The sequence below is a fragment of the Raphanus sativus genome, chromosome 2 (genome assembly GCF_000801105.2).
Source record: "Raphanus sativus cultivar WK10039 chromosome 2, ASM80110v3, whole genome shotgun sequence".
NCBI classification, from domain to species: domain Eukaryota; kingdom Viridiplantae; phylum Streptophyta; class Magnoliopsida; order Brassicales; family Brassicaceae; genus Raphanus; species Raphanus sativus.
The window spans coordinates 39,320,484-39,342,220 of record NC_079512.1 but is presented as its reverse complement, the minus strand read 5'-3'; the positions used below and the strand labels follow the sequence as shown (position 1 = coordinate 39,342,220).

Below are 21,737 nucleotides of genomic sequence, written 5' to 3'. Positions count from 1 at the left end.
GTAGGACTCCTTCGAGACTCCCTGTGAAATTAAAAACACCATTCAAGTGAGTTAAAAAAAAAACAACTAACTCTCCATTTTTCTATATTGTACTATCCTACCTGTAGGGATCATGCTGCATCATGTGTCTTCCAAACCTTGAAGTTTCTCTTTCTCTATCCCTCTCTATCCTAGAAACCTTCCTTCTTTCCTTTCGACTTAGCTTCTTCTACATTTTCATGAATTTTGATTTCATCCACGTTCACCATCAGTTAGATAAGCAAGACAAAAATAAGGTACAACCTTCACAAATCAAAATGAGCCTCGCAACTTACAACTGAAGGATCTCCTTTGATAAGTTCCTTTTGCCTTTTCTCTTCCTCTTTCGCCTTCTTATCCATATAAACGAGCCACCCATACCGCTTAACGCCAAACTGTTTCGCAATTGCTTCCATCCCTTCGTCTTCGCTGTCATTACTGTCGAAATCTTCCTCCTCATCCCCATCATCATCGTCGTCATCATCATCTTCCTCCGCATCAAACAACGCCTCTTTCCCGTTTCCACCATACGAAAATCCAACCTGTGAATACGTGCCTTTGTTTGCAGGTGGTTGAGCTTGTTGTGGTCTAACAAAAGTACATAAAAAGGAAGTTCACATTAACTAGAAGATCAATAAGGATTAAAAGAATCGAGCTTTTTGTTCGTAATCATAATCTTGAAGATTAAAGTTGAAAACGCACTTTGTTCCAAGGAAGGGAGCAGCAAGTTTGGCCTCAAGTTCTTGACTGACGTGTAGCAAACCCTCCCCATCAGAAACTGTTCAACAGTACGAAGCATTTATCCCAACTGACTCTTTATCTCAATTTTTTTTACTCAGATTTCGCCTTGAATCGTCTTTTCATTATATGATTGGAAAAAAAAACAAATATGATGAAGGGAATGTAGAAGAAGAAGGTACCGACATCCTCTACGGCGGTGCTTAATTAAATCCCGGTAACGCTCAAAATTAACAAACTCCTCAACTTCTTCCTCCTCCTCCGACTTCTTATGTGGCCTTATGCTCCTCGAACCAGCCTCCCTCACAAAATCCAGCATAGCTCGCCCATCGAATCTACACACCATTGTTACAAGCGAGACCATGAACAAAACGATTCAATTGAAATCGATCAAACAGCTTAAACCTAATTTCAATACCTATCAATCATAACATCCTGCTTCCCGTTCCAAGGTATCCTAATGCAGCAATTCGTAATAAGAAATAAAATAAAAATAAATAAATAAAAAATCGAAGGAGAGTTGGTTAGATAAGGGGATGATTGTTTACAGGCCCTGTTGATCCTCGGTGGCTTGGTAAAGACCGTCATCGCGGAAGATTTTGTAGCGGGATCCAACGGCTTGGATCGATTGGATGGGGTCTCCGCGGCGTTTAGCTAAGAAGATGGCTCGACGCTGAGCTCTTTTCCGAGCCGCGTCCATCATGTCGTGCACCTTCTTCTCCGATCTTCTCGCTTCGTGCCACATCCTCCTCCTTGAAGCTCACTCACAAACCCTAATTAGACTCATTGGGGAAAAAGTTTTCTCTGGCTGTTTTGTTTTATTTCCGATGACTAGTTGAAAACAATCTGAACCGCCCGATGCTCACGGAACCTTCTGACTGTTTCACAGGTTTTGAGATTTTTGTTTTCACAATCCACAAGGTGTCGAGAGGAGTAGAAAAAGAAAAACAAGTTGGAATGGGCCGGTGCTTCTCTTTTAAAATGGGCCCCTCGAGTGAAAGCCACATGATATGAATATGAATGGGGGAGAATTGGAAACTGCAAAAAAAAAGAACAAAGATTTAAAGTTCTTGAGAGAAAATTGTTGTTTTGATTAATCGGTTGTTGAAACTTGAAAGAGATATGTCACGAATAAACGTGTTTTATTCTTCTAAGTATTACGATATACACGTATTAATGTTTGGTATATGTGTATATAAACTACAAATTGGTAGTAGTAGTGGTAGTATAATAAACCAGTGGTGGCCCAAAGAGATTTTAGGACGTGTGATTGATCACTTTAATTTGAGGTGAGTTTTAGTGGCAACGTACGACGTTTAACCTATGTGATACATAGTTATTTCATTGATGAACTTATCAAATTGCATTTGTTCTGGACCACTTTGTTGGTTTAAATGTCGGTTTAGAGTTTTTTTTCCAGATCAAACTATATTGCTCTGGTAGCAAACATTCTTTAACAGCAAATAAGTAAATTATATCATCAGTAGCACATGCGAAATATAAATTGTCATCTCTTGAATTTTATAAGAGATAGAGAAAAAAAGAAAAACAGGAACAAAAGCCTAAGTGGATCCTGTCCTCTCCGAATTCGAGAACAAGCTAAAGAAAGATGCGGAAGTTTGGCTGAAAATAGAGGAAACCAAGAACAAAATAGTACCAACATAAACCGTTGTGTCCAATACTACATGGCATACATGTTTCTATGAAGGCAAAACACTGATCCAAGGGGGACGTATGAGTTGTCAAAGGGCGCTATTGAATGCAGAATATATCACATCACAAAGAAATGCTAAAGATGCAGCCTAAGATGGACTAGCGTATACTGTTTAAAGCTATTCAGTAGCGGCATGTTCTTTGGATATGGAGCATTTCTGTCATGATCTAAAACTAACTCTTTGCCATCCATACACATATAGAAATAGAATGCCAAAACTTCAGGTGGCCTAACTTGACACAAATGCTACTTAGATATAATAGATTTAATAGTTGATTAACTACAAAATTTAATTCAGCATATATTAATTATTTTGTAACCAAAAACGAATTTGTTGATACGCTTTCTTCTTCAAGTGTTGTTGATGACTCATGTAAGTTTTCTTTTTGAAAACATCAAATAATTAGCTATCGCATTATGGATGTGGTCATGAACAGTTTTTGTCGACTCAAAAGCTAAGATGAGAGAATATGGGAAAGCACAGTTCAAAAGTGATGATGGAAGTAGTGGAACTCAAACATTCTCGACAAACGCAATTATATGACAACCAGACTCATATTCCAAGTTCCATCAAAAAGATTCGTGGATATTAATAGGGTTGCGTTTCAAATCCATGTTTCCACATACGTGTCAATATTTTTTTTGGCCTCCATACGTGTCAATAACTATCCCTGTATTTTCAATTATCTTTCACTGTTATACAATTATATAACCATTCGTCTCTGACTTCAATTGATTCGCCCAAGTGGTCATTTTCTCTCATGTCACCACAACCTAGAAATGAGTTCGAACTTTCCATTGAAGTACCAAACACAATGGTCCACAACTTCAATTCGATATAAAAAAATTAGATATTCGTAAATTTCTGAAACAAATCAAATAATAAAAATTAATATTCATTTAAAAAAAAACTAAATCACAAGTACTAAAAAATTTAGATACAAATATTTGATATGTTCTGATTTTTATACAAATAGATATATATGTACAATTAAATATCGAATTTTAACATATAATTTATTAATTTTTATTTTTTAAATTACATATAAAATATTAGATTAAAAATGAATATAATTTTTTTATACAAAAATACAATGTTTCTAAAAACATTTATTTTATGATAGTAAATATTAACTTAAATAATTTATAAAACATACAGTTTCATTAATTTTGTACTTAGAATTTTTATCATGTAAAAAGTACTTTAAAAATTAAATTAGTATAATTTTTTTAATGTACTTGTATTAAAAAATGGATGAAATATCCGTAAATATCAATTAATATTTGTAATTATCAAAAATAAATTAGATATCCAAAAAACCGAATATCCATATTTTTGCAAAATGAATCAAATAAAAAAATCAAATATCTGTGAATTATGAAGCAAATAACAGATAACAAAAATTATGGTACTATTCTGTCCTTGTCCAGGCCTATCGAAAACTACCAAACAAGCTGTTTAACATTAATGATCTAGACTACTAGTTGACTTTAGTGGTTCCAGAATTCTTTTACCCGTTGCAAAATTAGTGTGTGTATGTTATTGGTTCAATAATTTGCAATTCCAAAAATTTATAATGCAGAGTAAAATTAAAGAGAAATTTGCCCATATAGCCATAAAAAACACAAATATACTATCTAACCAAAAATACCATCTATCTCATTATTTCTTTTCCTATCTCTCTCTAATCTCGCACTAAAAATCTAATTACCTTTTTTGGTTATTTGAAAAATAAGCCAAAAATAAATTACGTCATTAAAATTTTCATGTTCACCAGAAGTTTGTGTCAATTTTTGATGAAGAATTTTTAATACATGATAAGAATTTTCATGTTTACCGTCAAACTGGACACTATAGTATTTTACAAAAAAATCAAGCTGTTTCTTTCCGACTTTTCTGCGTGGAAAAAATGTTCTTTAGCATTGTCACGGCTGAACAAAATACTTAATTAAATAAAAATGAAGCTTATAAATCATTCTTTGTAGGAATGTGAAAGAGTGTAAAAGTCTAAAATAATTTCAACTCGGGTAAAGAAAGCAAAAACTGAAGTCCTATCAGTACGAAGTAAAAAGTTGCCTACACGTTTGTTAAACAAACGCCATTAACCTATGATTTTCTTGTATATAAGTGGAGCTTCAAAATTAAATTCTCAAAGATTAGTCTACTGAATCATGAACCTTGTTTCGGCCATACACACGAAGAGATGCTAAAACATTGGAAATTCAAAGATGGTTTGACAAAAGTGGATGCTAGTTGAAATCGGAAATCATTGATAAGCTAAACTCCAAAGGGATCATACACTACTATACTTTCTCTGGTGGATTCATACACATGCTTAGAACTGGCTTTAAATCAATAATTATCCAATACTAACCTAGCTTTTTTTTTTTTTTACTAACCTAGCTACATCAAAAAAAAAAACATCAAAAAAAAAAAACCTAGCTACATCCATCGATGATCTTGTCTCCTCGTATATTTTTGTAGCTGTCTTGGTAAGCTGGGTTAAACCATAGAGTTATACCTTTATGAATTTTCAATGGCGATGTGTTACTTTGAGATTTAAATGGAGATGTGCATGCATGCAACTATCGACATTTTTTCACAAATTTGTTATCGCCTTTTTTGACTAAAAATATCATCTTTTGATCCCGTATATATACGAATGTCTAGAAGCAGCTTTTAAATATAGTTATGCAAGCGTGCGCCATTTTTCTCTAACTATTCAAGTCTTAGTTTCGCAAGTTATATAACTTTTTTTAATCAACCATGTGCATGCAACTATCTCTAGTTTTCTACCTTTGTGTGAGATATAGAAGATTAAAGGCCAAAAAGGTGTTGGAAATGAATCGAATAATGGAGACGTAGATGTCGATGATTTAAACTCTGTCACGATAGGTAGGACTTACCGTCGTTGATGAAGAATATTATTAATATTATTTACCCAATGATAAAGCGGATAAAAAGCCAAGGGTGCTGGAAATAAATCCAAGAATGAAGACAGTAGATGTCGATGGGTTTTTAAGAACTTGTAAATATCACGACTCAGAGACTTTAAAATATATTATCCGAATTGTTTAGTCTAAAGATACACAAATGAAAGGAAAAGGTAAATGAAGCTGATTGGTACCCAAATGTGAATTGAAGCCAAAATTGTGTTAGGTGGCACATTAAATTATTCAAAAAGAAATATAATACACAGAGGCAAATAAACAAAGTCGTTTAAAAAAAATAAAATATCATGTCGTCTCCCGTCATATTTGAAAAAACTTTACAATCTGTTAATTTCTAAATTTTCTAGAATACATATACTATTCGTCTCTTGTGTGTGCGTATTTATTTTAATTGGCGATAACATTTTTAGCAATGACTAAATTATGCATAATTCAGTATAAATTATATTACATATGACATTAGTTTTTTGTCATCATATATATGACATATACAAAAGATCATGTATCATATATGATTAATGGCATAATTTCCTGGAAAATTATTCAAGGGAGAGAAGATGAAAACATAATTCAAATGATGAAAGCCATGACTCAAAAGAAGACTTTATACAAATTTTGATTAAGAGATGAAAATTAAAAAAAATAAAGATGTTTCTGAGAATTTCTAGAACAAGCATCCGTTTTTTCTTTTTATTTGTTTCTTACATACGTAGGACCCACAGTAGGATCAATAAAGCTTTATGCGTTATATAATTGACCTCCCTCCCGAAGAAAATACACTTAAAAACAGTTTTGGTTGCTATGCTAAAACTTTAGAAGAAAAAAAAAAAACACTTGAACTTCTTTTTTTTGAGAGAAAAATACACTTAAAACTTTGGTTTAGCTTTTGTATTAACACACTGATTTGCTCCGGCGAAGTATGGTCGTAGTCTCCAACTTCCTCCTCCATCAGATAATCCGTTAGATGGAAGAAACCAAACGAAACTCTGATCTCCTCCGTTCTCGTGTCTTCCTCTCAGGCTTCTATTGCTGGGACTGGGAATTTCTCACTGCTCTCTTGCTCTTTAGTTGCTGAATCTTTCCTCCCATTTTTCATTTTTCTCTTTCTCTTTCTGTCTAGATTATATTTAGTCCATCTTTTTATTGTTTTCTTTAGTTTTTATTAAAAAAATTCGTCGAAGATGACGACGGTGATGGCGGCGCATAGAACTGTTCCGGCGCCATTTTTAAGCAAAACGTACCAGCTAGTGGATGATCAGATCACAGACGACGTCGTTTCATGGAACGAAGATGGGACAGCTTTCGTCGTATGGAAAACAGCTGAGTTCGCTAAAGATCTACTCCCTCAGTACTTCAAACATAACAACTTCTCGAGCTTCATCCGTCAGCTCAACACTTACGTGAGTCACACAAAACAATATTACGATTCAAAAGTCATTTTCATTTGTTGTGTTTCAATTAAATCATTTTGGTTAAAATGAATCATTCATTGGTAGTTGGTGGATAATTAAAAAAGCTTCTAGAAGCTGATCACATGTTTTTGTCTTTTAACTGTAGGGTTTCCGGAAAACTGTACCGGACAAGTGGGAGTTCGCCAACGACAACTTCCGGAGAGGACAGGAGGAGCTCCTGTCGGAGATACGCCGGCGGAAATCGGTGATCGCCGCGGCGGGGAAATGCGCAGTCGTTGGCTCGCCGTCGGAGTCGAACTCGGCGGGAGACGATCACGGGTCTAGCTCAACGTCGTCGCCGGGGTCGAAGCACCCGGGGTCGGTGGAGAACATGGTGGCCGATCTGTCCGGAGAGAACGAGAAGCTGAAACGAGAGAACAGCAGTCTGAGCTCGGAGCTCGCGGCGGCGAAGAGGCAGCGCGACGAGCTCGTAGCGTTCTTGACCGAGCAGATGAAAGTGGGACCGGAGCAGATCGATGAGATGATCAAAGGAGGGAGGTCCAGAACGACGGTGGAGGAAGGTTGCGGCGGAGACGGCGTGGAGGAGGAGAAGGGGGTGGTAGGTGAAGGGTTGAAACTGTTCGGGGTGTGGGTGAAAGGAGAGAGAAAGAAGAGGGGCCGGGATGAGAAGAATTTCGTGGTGGGTGGGTCCCGTATGACGGAGATAAAGAACGTGGACTTTCACGCGCCGTTGTGGAAGAGCAGCAAAGTCTGCAACTAAACAAAACAAAAAAGGATGACTTGTAAGAGACTGTTCAAACAAGCGTGTGACACGTCATTGACGTTGAAATAGAAAAAGAAAGCTAAAGTCTTAATGATTTTATAATTTTCCGTAAGGAAGATTTTTATTTTTATGTTACAAATGGATTTTCATGTATTATATACGGTTGAAAAAAATAAGACGGACGTTTCGGATTTTAGTATTGTGTGTGTATTTTTCTTTCTCTATTAAAACTCATAGCTAATGTAAAACCATGGCCTAGATTTGGTCCAATGAGTTGCACAAAAAAAAAGATTTGGTCCAATGTCATGCTGAAAGTTGAAACTTCAAAGAGGAAAAGGATTTGACAAAGAAAACATTTATTTATTTATTTTCTCTCGGTGAATAGAACTTGACTACTTCTCTTGCAATTAGTAGGTAGTTTCCGTGTTTTTACGTAACCCGTGGAGTATTCTCATAAAAATTGTTAGAAAAGTCGACAACAAAGACACTAGACTGTATCGGAGAAAATGTAAATTGGAGAAATACCAAACTCTTACATAACACATGACGTTCAAATTCCAACAAGAAAATGCTATGAGATTATATAAAAATTAGTTGATGCTGAGAAAAATATGTCAACCAGCTCTACAACAACCAGTTTATAGTAAACTAAAATTCTGTAAGAATATATATATTCTAAAATCTTGTCCCTTCACCAATTTTCTTACATAATAAACGTTTTCCAGACGGAATATATGAAAAGTATATTCGTTAGTGCCCAATTAAGTCGCGCTTCAGTCTCGCCAAGAGTCTCTACGTCATTTACTAGAAATCACTACCAAACACTAACTCTCAAATGGCATTAGAAAATATCTTAAATGTAATAATATGGTATCTTCTATGTTTACCTTTATGTAATTCACGCATGCATAATCAAACAAGTCCGGTCTAGTGTATTTACAGCATCTCATATATGAAATTCTATGTTTTCTTTCAAAATAAAGTAACTTTGTAATAAAATGTGGTTTGGTTTAAATTCTATTCTACTTTAGAATAAAAATAAAGTAATAAACACAAATAAACGGATTACTTTAGTAATAAACACAAATATACTAATTTTATGTTCATTAATTATTAGATTAATTTTTTTGTATCTTTAAAAAATGTATAACATGTATACTAATACACTCTATCAATATGTGATTAGTTTTCGTAGATGACAAAAAAACATTTTTCATAAATAATTCTAAAATAAGCGTGTAATATAAAGAAGAAATTCTCGAAACTACTCACAGCCACATATAAAGAAAAGATGCCGATGATGTTATGCAACACTCTCTACTCTTCGTCTCCGCCTTTTCTCTCGCCGTTAACTTCGATACGATCAAAACCGTCGCGATTCTCAAAGACACTCACTGTCCGAGCTCAATTCCAGTCCATGGATGATCATCAAAACGATCTTCTCCGTCAGAAATTCATGGAGTTTCCATACGTCTCGCCCACGCGCAGGGCTCTAATGGCTGATCTCATGTCGACGTTGGAGGATCGCCTCCACTCGCAACTCCTTCCCTGTACCCTCCCTCCGGATGTACGGAACTTCAAGAACCCTAACGGTTCCGCCGAAGCGTCTCTTCACATCAGATCCGGCGAGAAATCTTCTCCGGTACGCATTTTACTAGCATAGGTGGTTCCTCTGTTTTTTAGGGTTTGAGATTTGGATGTTAATCATGATTAGGTTATAAGGAGATTGCATGTCTTTGAACCGAATCTTAATGTGTTCTGCATGTTGGTTTTATAGTTTCAGTTGTATGATTCAGGTAGAACCACATTTCAGTTCTGTAATGAACTGAAACATGTAATAATGTCTTTTTTTATTCTTTTTGATAAATAATGTCTTTTTTTTTATTGCTCTGTTTTTTTCTTTTTTTTTGTAGATTGATTTTGTTATAGGAAGTTGGATACACGTCAAGATTCCGACAGGAGTGTCACTCAACATAACAAGCATCTCTGCATTCCTAAACACCTCAACAGAAGCTCCAAACTTTGTGGTCGAACTCATACAGAGCAGTCCCACGTCGCTCGTTCTCATCCTCGACCTCCCTCATCGCAAAGACCTTGTTCGTCACCCTGGCTATCTCGAGACATATTACCAAGACACCGCTCTCGATACTCATCGCCAGTCACTCCTCAAGCTTCCCGAGATCAAACCCTACGTCTCGCCTTCTCTCTTTGTCCGCTCTGCTTTCTCTCCAACTGCTTCCATGCTTAAAATCGACGCGGAGGAAGGGGAGAGGCTGGAGGAGATTTTGAGGGAGCATGTGAGTCCAGCTGCTAAGCAAGTCCTTGAGGTTTGGCTGTCGCGTTGCGCGAAGGAGGAAGAGGGAGAGAAGAGAGTGTTGGGAGAAGAAGAGAAGTTGGAGTTGGAAAGAAGAGATAAAAGCTTCAGAAGGAAGAGCATAGAGGAAGATTTGGATTTACAGTTTCCGAGAATGTTTGGAGAAGAAGTTTCTTCGCGTGTTATACACGCTATCAAAGAAGCTTTCGGGGTTCTCTAGATTATTATATCAGTTAAAGACTTAGCTAATTATCGTCATTGTACTAATAATATACAACTTCAACAATATCTTTATAAAACCTTAGAAGTAAATAGCGTTCGTACAACAGTCTCCACATAACGCAGCTTGTGAAAACGTTTACTCCATTGATGTTTACAATCGCTGAGTTTACACAATCGCTGTGTCCTCTAGTCTCTAGATAATGTTATAAAATACGTTTACTTGTCAAATATTTGTTTTGAGTATCTGATTCGAAGAGACATATACACATCAACGAAGGTTTTGTTTTTAGCGCCAATATATCAGTTATTTAACAAAAACGTGCACAATTTAAAGTCTTGATGCTAATCGCTTTCAAAAGAGTTCATAATCAGACAAGAAGTCTAGTCATCTCTGGTCATCATTATCTCATCGAAGACCAAATTATAAACATTTCATCGATTCAAATCTATCTGTCTGATCATATCATCCTATTCGTCAACCACACAAGAAATGGTTAGTGTTTTGTTTTTGGTTTTCTTGATTGTTCCTTAGGTCTTGATCTTTTTCAAATACAGAAACAGTTTAGATTCTTCTGCTTACTCTGTTCACCGGTTATGTTTTTCTCTTTCCCGGCAGGCTAGTTTTATGTCCGGAGCAGTACAGTTCAGAAGAGGTCTGAAACCTAAAGGGAAGACTTATGGATTGACCAATCAAAAGAGAAGAGAGATTAGAGAAATCTTTGATCTCTTCGACATAGACGGTTCAGGTAACTATTATTAAACCTTATATCTGGTTAGCACAGTTCTATATCAGAAGTACACGATTTAGTAAGTCCATCATCATTTCATATGTAGGTAGCATCGATGCTCGCGAGCTCAACGTTGCTATGAGGTTAGTGGCAATTTTCTTCCCTTTCCTACTTCTTCGAGTTGTAGTTAGCACTAAGAAGATTATCATCATCTGCTTACAGGTCTCTGGGGTTTGAGATGACTAATGAGGTTGGTTTTCTATGAAAACTATAGTTTTCCCTCTTTCTATATATATGATAATATTTCACTTATTTTGTATATTTTTTTTGTTGTTAATGTGTGTAGCAAATAAACGAACTGATGGCAGAGGTGGATAAAAATAATAGTGGAACAATAGATTTCGAAGAGTTTGTGCATATGATGACAACTAAATTCGGAGAACGAGACTCTACAGATGAATTGTCTAAAGCATTTAAGATCATTGATCACGACAACAATGTTATAATCCAAACCTATATCTTTTTCCAAGTGGTTTATTTTTTCTGTTTGGAGTAATGTCACGGTGTTTGACTTGTCAAATTGTTGAATATTTTAGGGAAAGATTTCACCTCACGATATAAAGCAGATTGCGAAGGAGCTAGGAGAAAATTTCACAGATAATGAGATAGAAGAAATGATTGAAGAAGCTGATCGTGATAGTAAGTGAAAACATATGTTCTCTAATCACGTAACGTTTTAATTTTTGTTGTTGTGATTCAATGGAACCAACTTAAACACCAATTTGTCTCTGTCTTAACCAACACAGAAGATGGAGAAGTTAGTTTGGAGGAGTTCATGAAGATGATGAGGAGAACTTCTTACGGCTACTAATAGTATTGCTTGTTGAATATACTAAGTTACTCACTGCGATTATATAAAAAACTGATTTGTCGTAAATAAAGCAGTTTGAAGTGTGTTTTGAGAATAAAAATGTAATGATGTAATTACATCCATTATTGAGAACATGTCAAATGTCTCATATTTGTTTTATGCCTCTGCGCCATATCTATGTATATAATATTAATCACATCATCATATCATATGACCTGTTTGTATAAACTCAAAAACAATATAGGAAATGTATTCGGTGCTTAAAGGAATCTTATGCATCTAACAATGAAAATGTTTTTACCACTTTTTTGGTAGAAAAAGAATGAGAACAAGAAAAATTTGAGTTTGGAATGAAGTCTGGGTCTTGTGTATATATTTAGGTTTTTTTATTGAAAAGGGTTATAACTTGATCATATTACTTTTGTACTAATTTGAATCTTTAGTAGAAAAACATGGTTGGGCTGGAGTTGCATACACTTTTCTAATATGAATGTTCTTTGATTCAATAGAGTTTAAATGTGCGAATTATATCTCCTAACATTCTATATGTATTGCCTAGTTTATGACCAATTCACATAAAAGATATCTTACATGGTAGTATTCATACAAGAGATTGTTGTTTTTGATATGGTTGTAAAGTGTTTAGACCTTAGTCAAGTATTTTGGTGTTGTATAAGGAATTTTGACTATATTTGCTGAATAAAATAGGCTCTCTATTTTAGTTATGAAACTTTCTTGCACTAGAGCTAATAAGAAAGTTTGAGCTATTTACTCATTTCACCATGTCTTTTCCAATACTAGTCAAACCAATGATCTTGCATAGGGGGAGGGTTCAGAAACATAACAGCGCGTAATGTAGCACCCATCTTGGGTGAGATAGCTAAGCCCATTAAAAGCCCATTATTATTTTCTTCTTCTAGTCATAATTAAAAATCAAATAAAAAAGAAAGTAAGTGGCTACGGCGAACCGGGTAAACAAAAGCTAGCCGCCGTGAAGTTTACAAAATGGCGACCGCGAAATCTCTGCAACCAAGAATCATCTCTTCCTTTCTCGGAAACAACAACTCTATTCGATCAACGCAGCCTCTTCCCCATCTCTTCCGCTTCCATTCAGGTCCTCTCTCTCTCTCTTCATACTTCTTCAGTTCTTCTACTTCTAGTTCGTTAGCTGAGCAGAGTTTTTTTTTATTAGCAAAAAAAGATTAAAACTTTAGAGTTCCCATATTGCTAATTTATACAGGAAGAAGGCATGTTTCGATGCAATTATCAAGGACCTTTTCGGGATTAACCAATCTTCTGTTTAATACAAGGTACTCTGTTTGTATACTCTGTTTTAGCATTGGACTCTGTTTTGTTAACTTTCTTTGTTGCTGCTGCCTTGTCTATAGAAACGTAGATGAAGTTGTTGATGGGAAGAGAAAACGTCTGAAACCAGGAAACGTGTCTCCACGTCGCCCTGTCCCTGCCCATATAACCAAACCTCCTTACGTTGAGTCTTTTAAAGTCCCCGGAATCTCAAGTGGGCTTGAGATTCACGACAAGGAAGGTATAGCGAGGATGAGAGCTTCTGGGAGGCTCGCAGCTAGAGTTCGTGAATACGCTGGGACTTTGGTTAAGGTTAGTGTGGGATGGGAGGACCAAAGTTCATTGCTTTGAAGTTGTGTTATATATACGCTGTTGTTCTGTTTTGGCAGCCGGGTGTGACGACAGATGAGATTGATGAAGCGGTTCACAACATGATTATAGAGAACGGAGCTTATCCTTCGCCTCTTGGCTACGGAGGTTTCCCTAAAAGTGTTTGCACGTCTGTGAATGAGTGCATTTGCCATGGCATCCCTGATTCACGACCGCTTGAGGATGGAGATATAATCAACATTGATGTCACTGTTTATTTGAACGTAAAGCTCTCTTCTTCTTCTTTTCACCAAGTCAAGTTCCATTACTTATGACGTTGGTGTCTACTCTCTCTCTCTATCTACAGGGCTATCACGGTGATACTTCAGCTACTTTCTTCTGTGGTGATGTCGACGAGAAAGCTAAAAAGCTTGTTCAGGTGACTAAAGAGTCTCTTGACAAAGCCATATCGATATGTGGTCCTGGTGTTGAGTACAAGAAAATTGGCAAAATCATTCAGTAAGAGATTTTTTTATTTCTTTAAGCAATTATTAGAATTTTTTTATTCATCTACTACATATTGAAAAAAATCAAAATGTTTATGAAGTGAGCATGCAGATAAGCATAAGTATGGAGTGGTTAGAGAATTTGTAGGCCACGGTATTGGACGTGTCTTCCATGCTGATCCTGTTGTTCTTCACTTTCGTAAGTTTTGTTCTTGTTGTTGAATTGCTCTGTGACCACCATTAGCATAGTTTTGAAACTTTTGAACTCACATTTTATTCCACAGGGAACAATGAAGCTGGACGTATGGTCTTGAATCAAACCTTCACTATTGAACCAATGCTTACCATAGGAAGCAGAAAACCGGTTATGTGGGATGATAATTGGACCGTGGTAACAGAAGATGCTAGCCTCTCTGCGCAATTCGAGCATACCATTCTTATTACCAAAGATGGAGCTGAGATTCTAACCGTCTGTTAAGAAAAAAATTGATTCTCAAATTGATCTTTTATTGGAATGTAACGCAAAAAGCCAACTTGGTATGTATGAAAACCATATTCATATATTCTGATATTCAAATATTCTTTTGCTCACAAAGTAAAGGGGAAAATAGGCATTTAAATCCCCAACTATTTGAAATTGGCAAGTTTAATCCCGAACTATAACTTGCATGATTTTATTCTCCAACTAACAGTTGATTTGGCAAATTAGTGACCGAAAAAGTCAACTGTGAAGTCATAAACGATTCTCGTTAATTTTATATTAATTGTCTCCTTCATTGAATTTGAAAAACTCGAAATCTTTAAATTCAAATCTTTAATTTTGAGTGAAAATGATTTCTGCTGACGGAAAGCGATGTCCGGTGAAAAAAAAAAGAAAAAATCCGGTGCAATCATGGAAACAAATATCACCGGAAACCATTTTTTCGTCACGAAAAATCGTCTTTACGTGAGTTAAAGATTTAAATTTGGAGATTTCGAGGTTTTCAAGTTCATTGGCGGAGATAATTGATATAAAACTAACGAGAATCGTTTATGACTTTACGGTTGACTTTTTCGGTCACTAATTTGCCAAATCAACTATTAGTTGAGGAATAAAATCATGCAAGTGATAGTTCGGGATTAAACTTGCTGATTTCAAATAGTTGAGGATTTAAATGATCATTTTCCCCAAAGTAAAGTGAATTTATGTAAGTCGCACAAACAGATACAAACAATGAGTTTTATAGATTGTTTCTGGGTAACAACTATAAAATCAGGTCTTGAGTTTAAGATATCTTGATTCTCTGAGTTTCCTTTCTTCTGACAGAATCTTTGCAACCCTGTAATTAATTAAATTAGCAGTGGTTTACAAGTTAAAACTATTGTAACTATATAAAGTAGTAAACTTGGTTTCTCTTTTAAATATTAAAAGAAAAGAAATAATGAACCTTTTGAGAGCTTCTTCGTTGGTAACGTGATCAGGGATGGGTTCGTAATGGCCAGTTTCGAGATTGACACGAGATACATTTTTCTTCAATAAAGCTCTACCAACTTGAACAAGATCATCCATGTTCTTTTCTGTCGATATGTCCACTGATCCTATGTCACCCTTCAACGTATCGTCCTGTAATAGAAAAGGTTGTTTTTAATAGCTACAGAATGTTTTGCCTTGTACAGAGATTTTTTTTAGTAATTTAAATATTTTCCTTGGAATTTTTTTTCTTTAAAATAGATTATTAAAATTATCCTAATTTTGTAACAAGATCGAAAGAAAGGTCACGCAAAAGGGAAGAGACTCACATCGATACGTAAATAATTGGTCTCGGAATGAAGAGCTTGGAAAACGACACAGCTTTGGTAATCAACAATGTCTTGAATGGCTTCATTGTAACAATCAATAATTGGACTCGAACCATCTGCACAGATCCAACTCACCAGTCCCCATTTTGACGCCATTATCGCATCATACTTCTCTTCATTCCTTATCGAACCTGTCCCAAGCGATATCACCACAACCCTCGTGTAATCCAATGGGCTCATGTCTCCCATTGCTGGATTCTTCTTCACTATCTGCTTTGTCACTTCCGCAATAGCACACAACGTCTACAAAAAACATATAAATAAATATAATACACAACATGATGACCGATTGATAATTAAGATTTTACGTTGGAATCTCATCTAAGTTAATATTTTATACCGGGTTATTGGCAGCGATACCACCGTCAATAAGGTTATATTCATATTTGTTTCCTTCACTGTCTTCATTAGTGAATCGATGAGCCGGGAGATAAGTTGGTGCGGCTGATGTGCTTAGGCATATATCTGATATCTTAGCGTCAGTAACTCGACGATTCTTCGCCTATATTTGAAACATTGAATCAATAAAAGTGATGCAACTACGTATGTATTGATATTGGTGTTTAATTACCTGGTAAGAAGAGAAGATAACCGGTTGGAGTTTCTTGATGTCGAAGCAAGGTATGACAACGTTTGTCAAAGTTTGAGTTAGTCTCGTGCCTCCCAAGAAATCTTCGATTACTTTTCTTAGGTATTTTCCGTTGTACTTTGGTCCTCGTACAAGTCTCACCAGGATCTGAGCCCAGGCAAACGCCCCTCTGCACGTTTTTAGAAGTTAGCATGTTTTAGTTATCAGATTACTCAAGACTCTTGAGTTGCCAGATCAAACGCAAATGCAAACGCAAAAGGCACCTACCGCGGGTGTGGGAAGATTTTAGGGCAATGTTTGCGATAAAAAGGGACGATTTCTTTGGCCGCAAACAAAGGGCGGTTGCGGTTACTGCTTGTTTTGACGTCTTTTTCCGGTGCGGTTAACATTGCCACTATCAAACCTCCTGTGCTCGTCCCAGATATGACATCGAAGTAATCCACAAGTCTTGCCTCCTCACCATCCAATTCCTATGTAACATTACATTAATTTAATGTTATACTATCAAATTGAGAAAAGAACACTTATTAAGATTCAAGGTAGACATACCTGGAGTTGTGATTCGAGGTAAGCTAAGATAATACCGGGAATGATCCCACGGACTCCACCACCGTCGATGCTAAGGATCGTCACATGTTGTCCGTATGAAGGAGGAAGACAACATGATCTTCTTTCCGAAGAGAAAGCCATGATTTTTTTTTATCTCCTAGTTTCCTTTTTAATAATCTAAAAACAAAGCTTATTATGTCTTCTCGGTAAGTGGTTAACTTCTCCTGTTGTCAAGACGGGGATGGTTATAAATGTGATGAAACACGTAGAACTACCGTTACGGGTGAAACACAAACCCATATTTATAGAACGAGATGTATATGTTAAAGCCACTTTAGTGTTGGATTTTTTGTGTGAAGCTAATGAGAGATTTCTTGATTTGGAAGTTACACTTATGGTTACTATGTAGCATGTCACGTTACGCACATACTTCTATTTTGAAAAACAAGAAAACTAATTGACAACTGTTTTTCCATAAAAACAGTTAATTGACATATATATGTGCACACAAATTATGAGCAAAAGTCACCTGAAGATATGTGCATATATGTATCAAAAAAATTTATATATAAATAGCTGAAGGTAATCCGCTACTCGTAAACATTTTCATTTTTATGGGATCTATTTTATTCATCAGTGCTCAGAAATTATGAGACTCTTCCTTGCCTACTTTATGTTCTTTTTTTTGGGTTACCATCCTGGACTTGCTATTATTGTTTTGTTTGAGGCTTAAATCAGGATTCTTAAGCAATCTATATGAGAAATTTTACCAACAGAACTAACATAGGAAAACTGGGGAATGTGATTGTCCAATAAAAATATTTACGGATAGAGACAACGAGAACCACACTTTCAAGCAAATGTAACCGCTACACGAAACATTAAAACTGGCCTGAATTATGGATTTAAAATGGTTTCGGTTAGTCATGAAACTTTTATGAGTGCACTATGCGGAATGATCTTTTTTCCTCATGAAATTTATATATTATTTCCAAAAGTAGACTTGGGAGTTGAAATAACCATCGAATATATCATATAATATTATATATGTTATAGTATTATATTATATATAATATTAACAATATATAATAACAATATATAATATATATTATATATCATATATATAGTATTATATATGTTTCAAAACTGTTTTTTTTAACAATTTGAAAAAACAATATAATATAATGTTATATCATATATCAAGGGTGAAATTAGCAAAAAAGTAGAATGATCTGCTTGCATAGTATTTACTTAAGATAGAATACTATGACATCAAAGTTACATTTATATCTAAGGTCCAGATTTTTTTTTTTAAAAAAAGAAAGAAATATATGTTCAAAGTAATGCATTTTTGCTTACGACAACTATATAAATTTTTTCATTATGTTGAAGCTCAAGTGTCCAACAATCAACTATTAAATCGATTTACAGAATTTGGCTCTGTCGATGCGTGACAAGTAGTACAATATGTATCCATGGTCCACGTTGTGAGACCATTATATCCGGCTGTACGTCAGATGTTTTTACACGTTAATTACAAGAATAATACAAATTTGATTCCAATGTTATCTTACCCTTGACACCCTGACCCTCTTTGTGCAATTCTTCACGTATCTAATCTCCTTTAATTGACCTTTAATTTCTTAATTAGTTACCTAATTATGTGATAATATGTATGATTAATACTCTTTGGCGTGTAACACACATATGAGTTTCTTATGACCGTTTTAATAGATACGATTAATTAACAGGCTTTGGCGTGTAACACATATATATGAGTTTTCTTATGAACGTTGAACACTGAACATTTTCTAAAGAAAGCGACATCTTTTTGTAATGATTATATATAAAGTCATAGGATTGTCCACTTTGATATGTGTTGAATATAATGAAACTAGCGTAACTTCATTATCAAAAGAAGGCAAACACACACAAAACCGTCGTACAGCAAATTATTCTTACTACTGTTATTTGTATTTTTTACAGATTATATTATTCATGCACCAAATCACACAAAGCACGAGCGATCATCAAGCTTAATTCAATTGATGAAACTTTACGTGTCTCGTCGCTTTGCATCCTTAGTTTCCTTTCATCCGAGAGCATTTTCGCAAACCTGCATTTTAACCATTACTACGATGCGATGACATTTGATCCAAGAAATCGATTCAACAAAATTTGAATTTTACCTCTTGAGCTCTTGCTCATTGGTGACATTTCCAGGAACAGGTTCATATAGACCAGTGTCGATGTTCATTTGCGCAACTCTGTTTTTCAGCATCTTCTCTCCATTTATCACAAGATTCTCTAAATTGGGATTTGTTGCTAAGTCCATAGAGCTTGCATCTCCTTTCAATGTATCATCCTGCAAACAGTTTGACTCATAAAAATTGCGTAAATTAAATTATTAGTAACAAATTTTAATTTATGTTCATGTGTCGCTCTCACGCTCTCACATCAATTCTGAGATACTTGTCCTCGGATTGTCGGGCTTTGAACACAACAGAACTGTGGAAAATCAACTAAGTCGCGGCTTGATTCCATGGTAATGTCTAGTATAGGAGCAGATCCATTGTCATATAACCAAGATATGATTCCCCATTTTGCAGCCTTTTTTGCGCTATACTTCTCCTCCTTTTGTGCAGACCCTGTTCCTATCGACACAACGAGAAACTTGTTGTAACCTAACGGCTTGAGCTCACCCATGTCAGGATTATCATTCACGATCTGCTTAGTGACAGCTGTCATGGCCAGCAGAGTCTATAGCAAAACCAAACACAAATAAAATTAGTTACATGTCTTAACACGTATCTGACTAAATACTCCCCAAATATGCAAAATGAAACCTAATGAATAAAGTAAAAAATGTTTTTTTTGCATTCTTCTTCGATTTTTCCAGTATCTAGAAACTGCTAAAAATGTTGTGTGTTACCGGATTATTAGCAGTAACTCCGCCATCAACTAGGTGAAACTCAGACGTCTTGCCTTTAATATCTTCATTGATAAAGTAATGAGGAGGAAAGTAAGTAGGAGCAGCCGATGTGCCAATGCATATGTCTGATATCTTGACATCCAAGCTAGGGTCAGCCAATGCCTTCAAGAAGACGTTACAAAGAAAGTTAACTATTACTGTTAGCTACTTAATTAGCTTGATGTTGATGAAACAATAAATTTTGATTCTATAGTTTATATACGTGTTATGTTAAGAAGAGACATGAGTAGAAAATTGCCTGGTAAGAGGAGAAGATGGTGGGTTGTAGTTTCTTCATGTCGAAGGTAGGTATGACAACGTTTGTGACTGTCTGGTGGAGTCTTGTCTCTCCAAGAAGATTATTTAGTAGATTCCGTAGATACACTCCATCGTATTTTGGGCCAGACAAAAGCTTTGGAAGCTTTGGTATCAGAGAAAACATTCGTCTGCATATGTCTTTTATATATCTCAACGTGGAATTTGATATAAATGAAAAGTGTTCGTTAGAAAATGAAATAAAATTTCCAAAATTAATCTTTCGTTGTAATTTTATTTCTAGAAATTACAAGCTTTTTAAACACGTTTACGTTGAAATTTACAACGTACAGTGTTTTGTTTTGATTTTTTAAAATACATTGTCCCAGTAACTAAGTTTGTTGTCATATCATTGTTTTATTTTTTCTTTTGAGAAAAGGCATAAGAAAACAAAGTCATATATCATTGTAAATTGTAAAATATAAACGGCAAGGTAAAATACAACGATTGTCCTCTACTAGTGTTATTATTTATTTTTATTTGTGTGGAGCATATACGTTTATTAAGTTGTAAAATTTGTGAATGGCGTTTGTGATATATAACTGTGTAATATTTGCTTACCCGGGCTGTGGAAATATTTTGGGAGAATGTTGAAGATAAAACGGAACAATGTCTTTGGCCGCGAACCGAGGACGTCCGTTCTCGTCTGGTACAGTTAACATGGCCGTAATGAGGCCACCGGTGCTAGTTCCGGCTACCACGTCGAAGTAATCTGCTAGCCTCATGTCTTCTCCATCGAGCGCCTTATATATTACCGGCAAAATTGAACAATATGGCTCGAAAATATAACCAGAAAAAAGAATTTCATTGACTATCTTGTAAGTAATCTATAAAATCTTATTCTGCTGTTATATCTTTGAAAATTATGTAGTTGAACTATGTATATTTAATATTGTAATATGGCATATATATTTGAAAAAAAAAAGCATATAACATATAATCAATAGATACAAAACCTGAAGCTGCTCTTCTAGATACGCAAGGATCACTCCGGCCATAATTCCTCTGACTCCACCGCCGTCGAGGCTGAGGATGGTTACGAGTGATCCGCAAGACGGCGGTAAGTTTTTCTTGCACGAGTCCATGATAGTTGAACGATCTTATTTATTAAAAAAAAAGATGATTATAAATAAAATTTGGTGAATATTTTGGACGTGAAGATTGATGCGTCAATGGTATGTTTTTCTTGAATGTTTATATATATATATATAATGCAAAATTTTTTACGTGTCAGAGATTCTAAGAAACAATTTTATTTGGTCAGACTTTTCTTCATAAATTTCGAGCTAATCAGGATTGTAGTTCTTTTTTTTTTTTTTTTTATATACAATCTTCAGTGTCATCGAGCTTGACCTGTCATAAGCTTAATTTACGGGGAGTAACTGCATATTATAAATCTTAATCCAGATTGAATATTTGCTTTGTGGACTTTGCATTAAAGAATCAGCCAACGAATTCTGCATCCAAAACTTCAAAAACTGAATTTGGATCTTTTTGGATTTGATACGACAAATTTTTCCTCAAGGTCCACTATCCGGACTTATTTTAAAGGCATCTGTCAATTCGTGGAGAAGATGATCTCAAAATTAGCTTTTTTTGTTTTCCTTTTTCCAGTAATATTT

At 35.3% G+C, this 21,737-nt stretch overlaps 6 protein-coding genes and 1 pseudogene across 6 annotated transcripts; 4 read left to right on the top strand and 3 right to left on the bottom strand.

Annotated features, from left to right (window-relative positions):
• Positions 1-2: 2 nt before the first annotated feature.
• Positions 3-1,669, bottom strand: LOC130508729 (uncharacterized; the record flags this gene model as incomplete). The annotated part of the gene is made up of 7 exons (XM_057004382.1): positions 1,305-1,669; positions 1,175-1,213; positions 943-1,091; positions 721-796; positions 315-606; positions 102-208; positions 3-21 (listed from the first exon to the last, which is right to left on the bottom strand). Coding segments are annotated over exons 1-7 (879 nt in total), but the record flags the coding sequence as incomplete, so codon positions are not given.
• Positions 1,670-6,197: 4,528 nt separating this feature from the next.
• LOC108843464 (heat stress transcription factor B-1) lies at positions 6,198-7,793 on the top strand. Its single transcript, XM_018616666.2, has 2 exons — positions 6,198-6,822; positions 6,980-7,793. The coding sequence occupies exons 1-2, from the start codon at positions 6,604-6,606 to the stop codon at positions 7,592-7,594; spliced, it is 834 nt and encodes a 277-aa protein (XP_018472168.1). The 5' UTR covers positions 6,198-6,603; the 3' UTR covers positions 7,595-7,793.
• Positions 7,794-8,858: 1,065 nt separating this feature from the next.
• Positions 8,859-10,237, top strand: LOC108819142 (red chlorophyll catabolite reductase, chloroplastic). Its single transcript, XM_018592136.2, has 2 exons — positions 8,859-9,239; positions 9,511-10,237. The coding sequence occupies exons 1-2, from the start codon at positions 8,889-8,891 to the stop codon at positions 10,129-10,131; spliced, it is 972 nt and encodes a 323-aa protein (XP_018447638.1). The 5' UTR covers positions 8,859-8,888; the 3' UTR covers positions 10,132-10,237.
• A 233-nt stretch (positions 10,238-10,470) lies between these two features.
• LOC130508353 (calcium-binding protein CML19) lies at positions 10,471-11,928 on the top strand. Its single transcript, XM_057003812.1, has 7 exons — positions 10,471-10,626; positions 10,750-10,879; positions 10,968-11,004; positions 11,084-11,111; positions 11,208-11,360; positions 11,458-11,560; positions 11,668-11,928. The coding sequence occupies exons 1-7, from the start codon at positions 10,624-10,626 to the stop codon at positions 11,730-11,732; spliced, it is 519 nt and encodes a 172-aa protein (XP_056859792.1). The 5' UTR covers positions 10,471-10,623; the 3' UTR covers positions 11,733-11,928.
• Positions 11,929-12,683: 755 nt separating this feature from the next.
• LOC108822628 (methionine aminopeptidase 1D, chloroplastic/mitochondrial) lies at positions 12,684-14,431 on the top strand. The gene is made up of 7 exons (XM_018595759.2): positions 12,684-12,846; positions 12,973-13,042; positions 13,121-13,349; positions 13,427-13,630; positions 13,714-13,865; positions 13,954-14,051; positions 14,137-14,431. The coding sequence occupies exons 1-7, from the start codon at positions 12,738-12,740 to the stop codon at positions 14,328-14,330; spliced, it is 1,056 nt and encodes a 351-aa protein (XP_018451261.1). The 5' UTR covers positions 12,684-12,737; the 3' UTR covers positions 14,331-14,431.
• A 421-nt stretch (positions 14,432-14,852) lies between these two features.
• LOC108822620 (patatin-like protein 3) lies at positions 14,853-17,227 on the bottom strand. The gene is made up of 7 exons (XM_018595746.2): positions 16,830-17,227; positions 16,548-16,750; positions 16,263-16,449; positions 16,032-16,193; positions 15,632-15,934; positions 15,280-15,455; positions 14,853-15,171 (listed from the first exon to the last, which is right to left on the bottom strand). Exons 1-7 carry the CDS (start codon positions 16,968-16,970, stop codon positions 15,105-15,107), a joined length of 1,239 nt encoding a protein of 412 aa, XP_018451248.1. The 5' UTR covers positions 16,971-17,227; the 3' UTR covers positions 14,853-15,104.
• A 1,787-nt stretch (positions 17,228-19,014) lies between these two features.
• On the bottom strand, positions 19,015-21,257 carry LOC130498844 (patatin-like protein 1; annotated as a pseudogene).
• Positions 21,258-21,737: the final 480 nt, after the last annotated feature.

What these genes read in the sequence shown, in the direction of transcription:
- LOC108843464 (XM_018616666.2), top strand. Translation starts at nt 6,604, where the DNA reads ATGACGACGGTGATGGCGGCGCATAGAACTGTTCCGGCGCCATTTTTA. An exon ending in TCCGTCAGCTCAACACTTAC is followed by an intron (nt 6,823 to 6,979) that starts GTGAGTCACACA and finishes TTTTAACTGTAG; the next exon opens with GGTTTCCGGAAAACTGTACC.
- LOC108819142 (XM_018592136.2), top strand. Translation starts at nt 8,889, where the DNA reads ATGCCGATGATGTTATGCAACACTCTCTACTCTTCGTCTCCGCCTTTT. An exon ending in CCGGCGAGAAATCTTCTCCG is followed by an intron (nt 9,240 to 9,510) that starts GTACGCATTTTA and finishes TTTTTTTTGTAG; the next exon opens with ATTGATTTTGTTATAGGAAG.
- LOC130508353 (XM_057003812.1), top strand. An exon ending in TCATTGATCACGACAACAAT is followed by an intron (nt 11,361 to 11,457) that starts GTTATAATCCAA and finishes TGAATATTTTAG; the next exon opens with GGAAAGATTTCACCTCACGA. An exon ending in TGAAGAAGCTGATCGTGATA is followed by an intron (nt 11,561 to 11,667) that starts GTAAGTGAAAAC and finishes TAACCAACACAG; the next exon opens with AAGATGGAGAAGTTAGTTTG.
- LOC108822628 (XM_018595759.2), top strand. Translation starts at nt 12,738, where the DNA reads ATGGCGACCGCGAAATCTCTGCAACCAAGAATCATCTCTTCCTTTCTC. An exon ending in AATCTTCTGTTTAATACAAG is followed by an intron (nt 13,043 to 13,120) that starts GTACTCTGTTTG and finishes CCTTGTCTATAG; the next exon opens with AAACGTAGATGAAGTTGTTG. An exon ending in AAAATTGGCAAAATCATTCA is followed by an intron (nt 13,866 to 13,953) that starts GTAAGAGATTTT and finishes ATGTTTATGAAG; the next exon opens with TGAGCATGCAGATAAGCATA.
- LOC108822620 (XM_018595746.2), bottom strand. Translation starts at nt 16,970, where the DNA reads ATGGCTTTCTCTTCGGAAAGAAGATCATGTTGTCTTCCTCCTTCATAC. An exon ending in AAAATCTTCCCACACCCGCG is followed by an intron (nt 16,450 to 16,547) that starts GTAGGTGCCTTT and finishes AAAAACGTGCAG; the next exon opens with AGGGGCGTTTGCCTGGGCTC. An exon ending in GTATCGCTGCCAATAACCCG is followed by an intron (nt 15,935 to 16,031) that starts GTATAAAATATT and finishes TGTTTTTTGTAG; the next exon opens with ACGTTGTGTGCTATTGCGGA.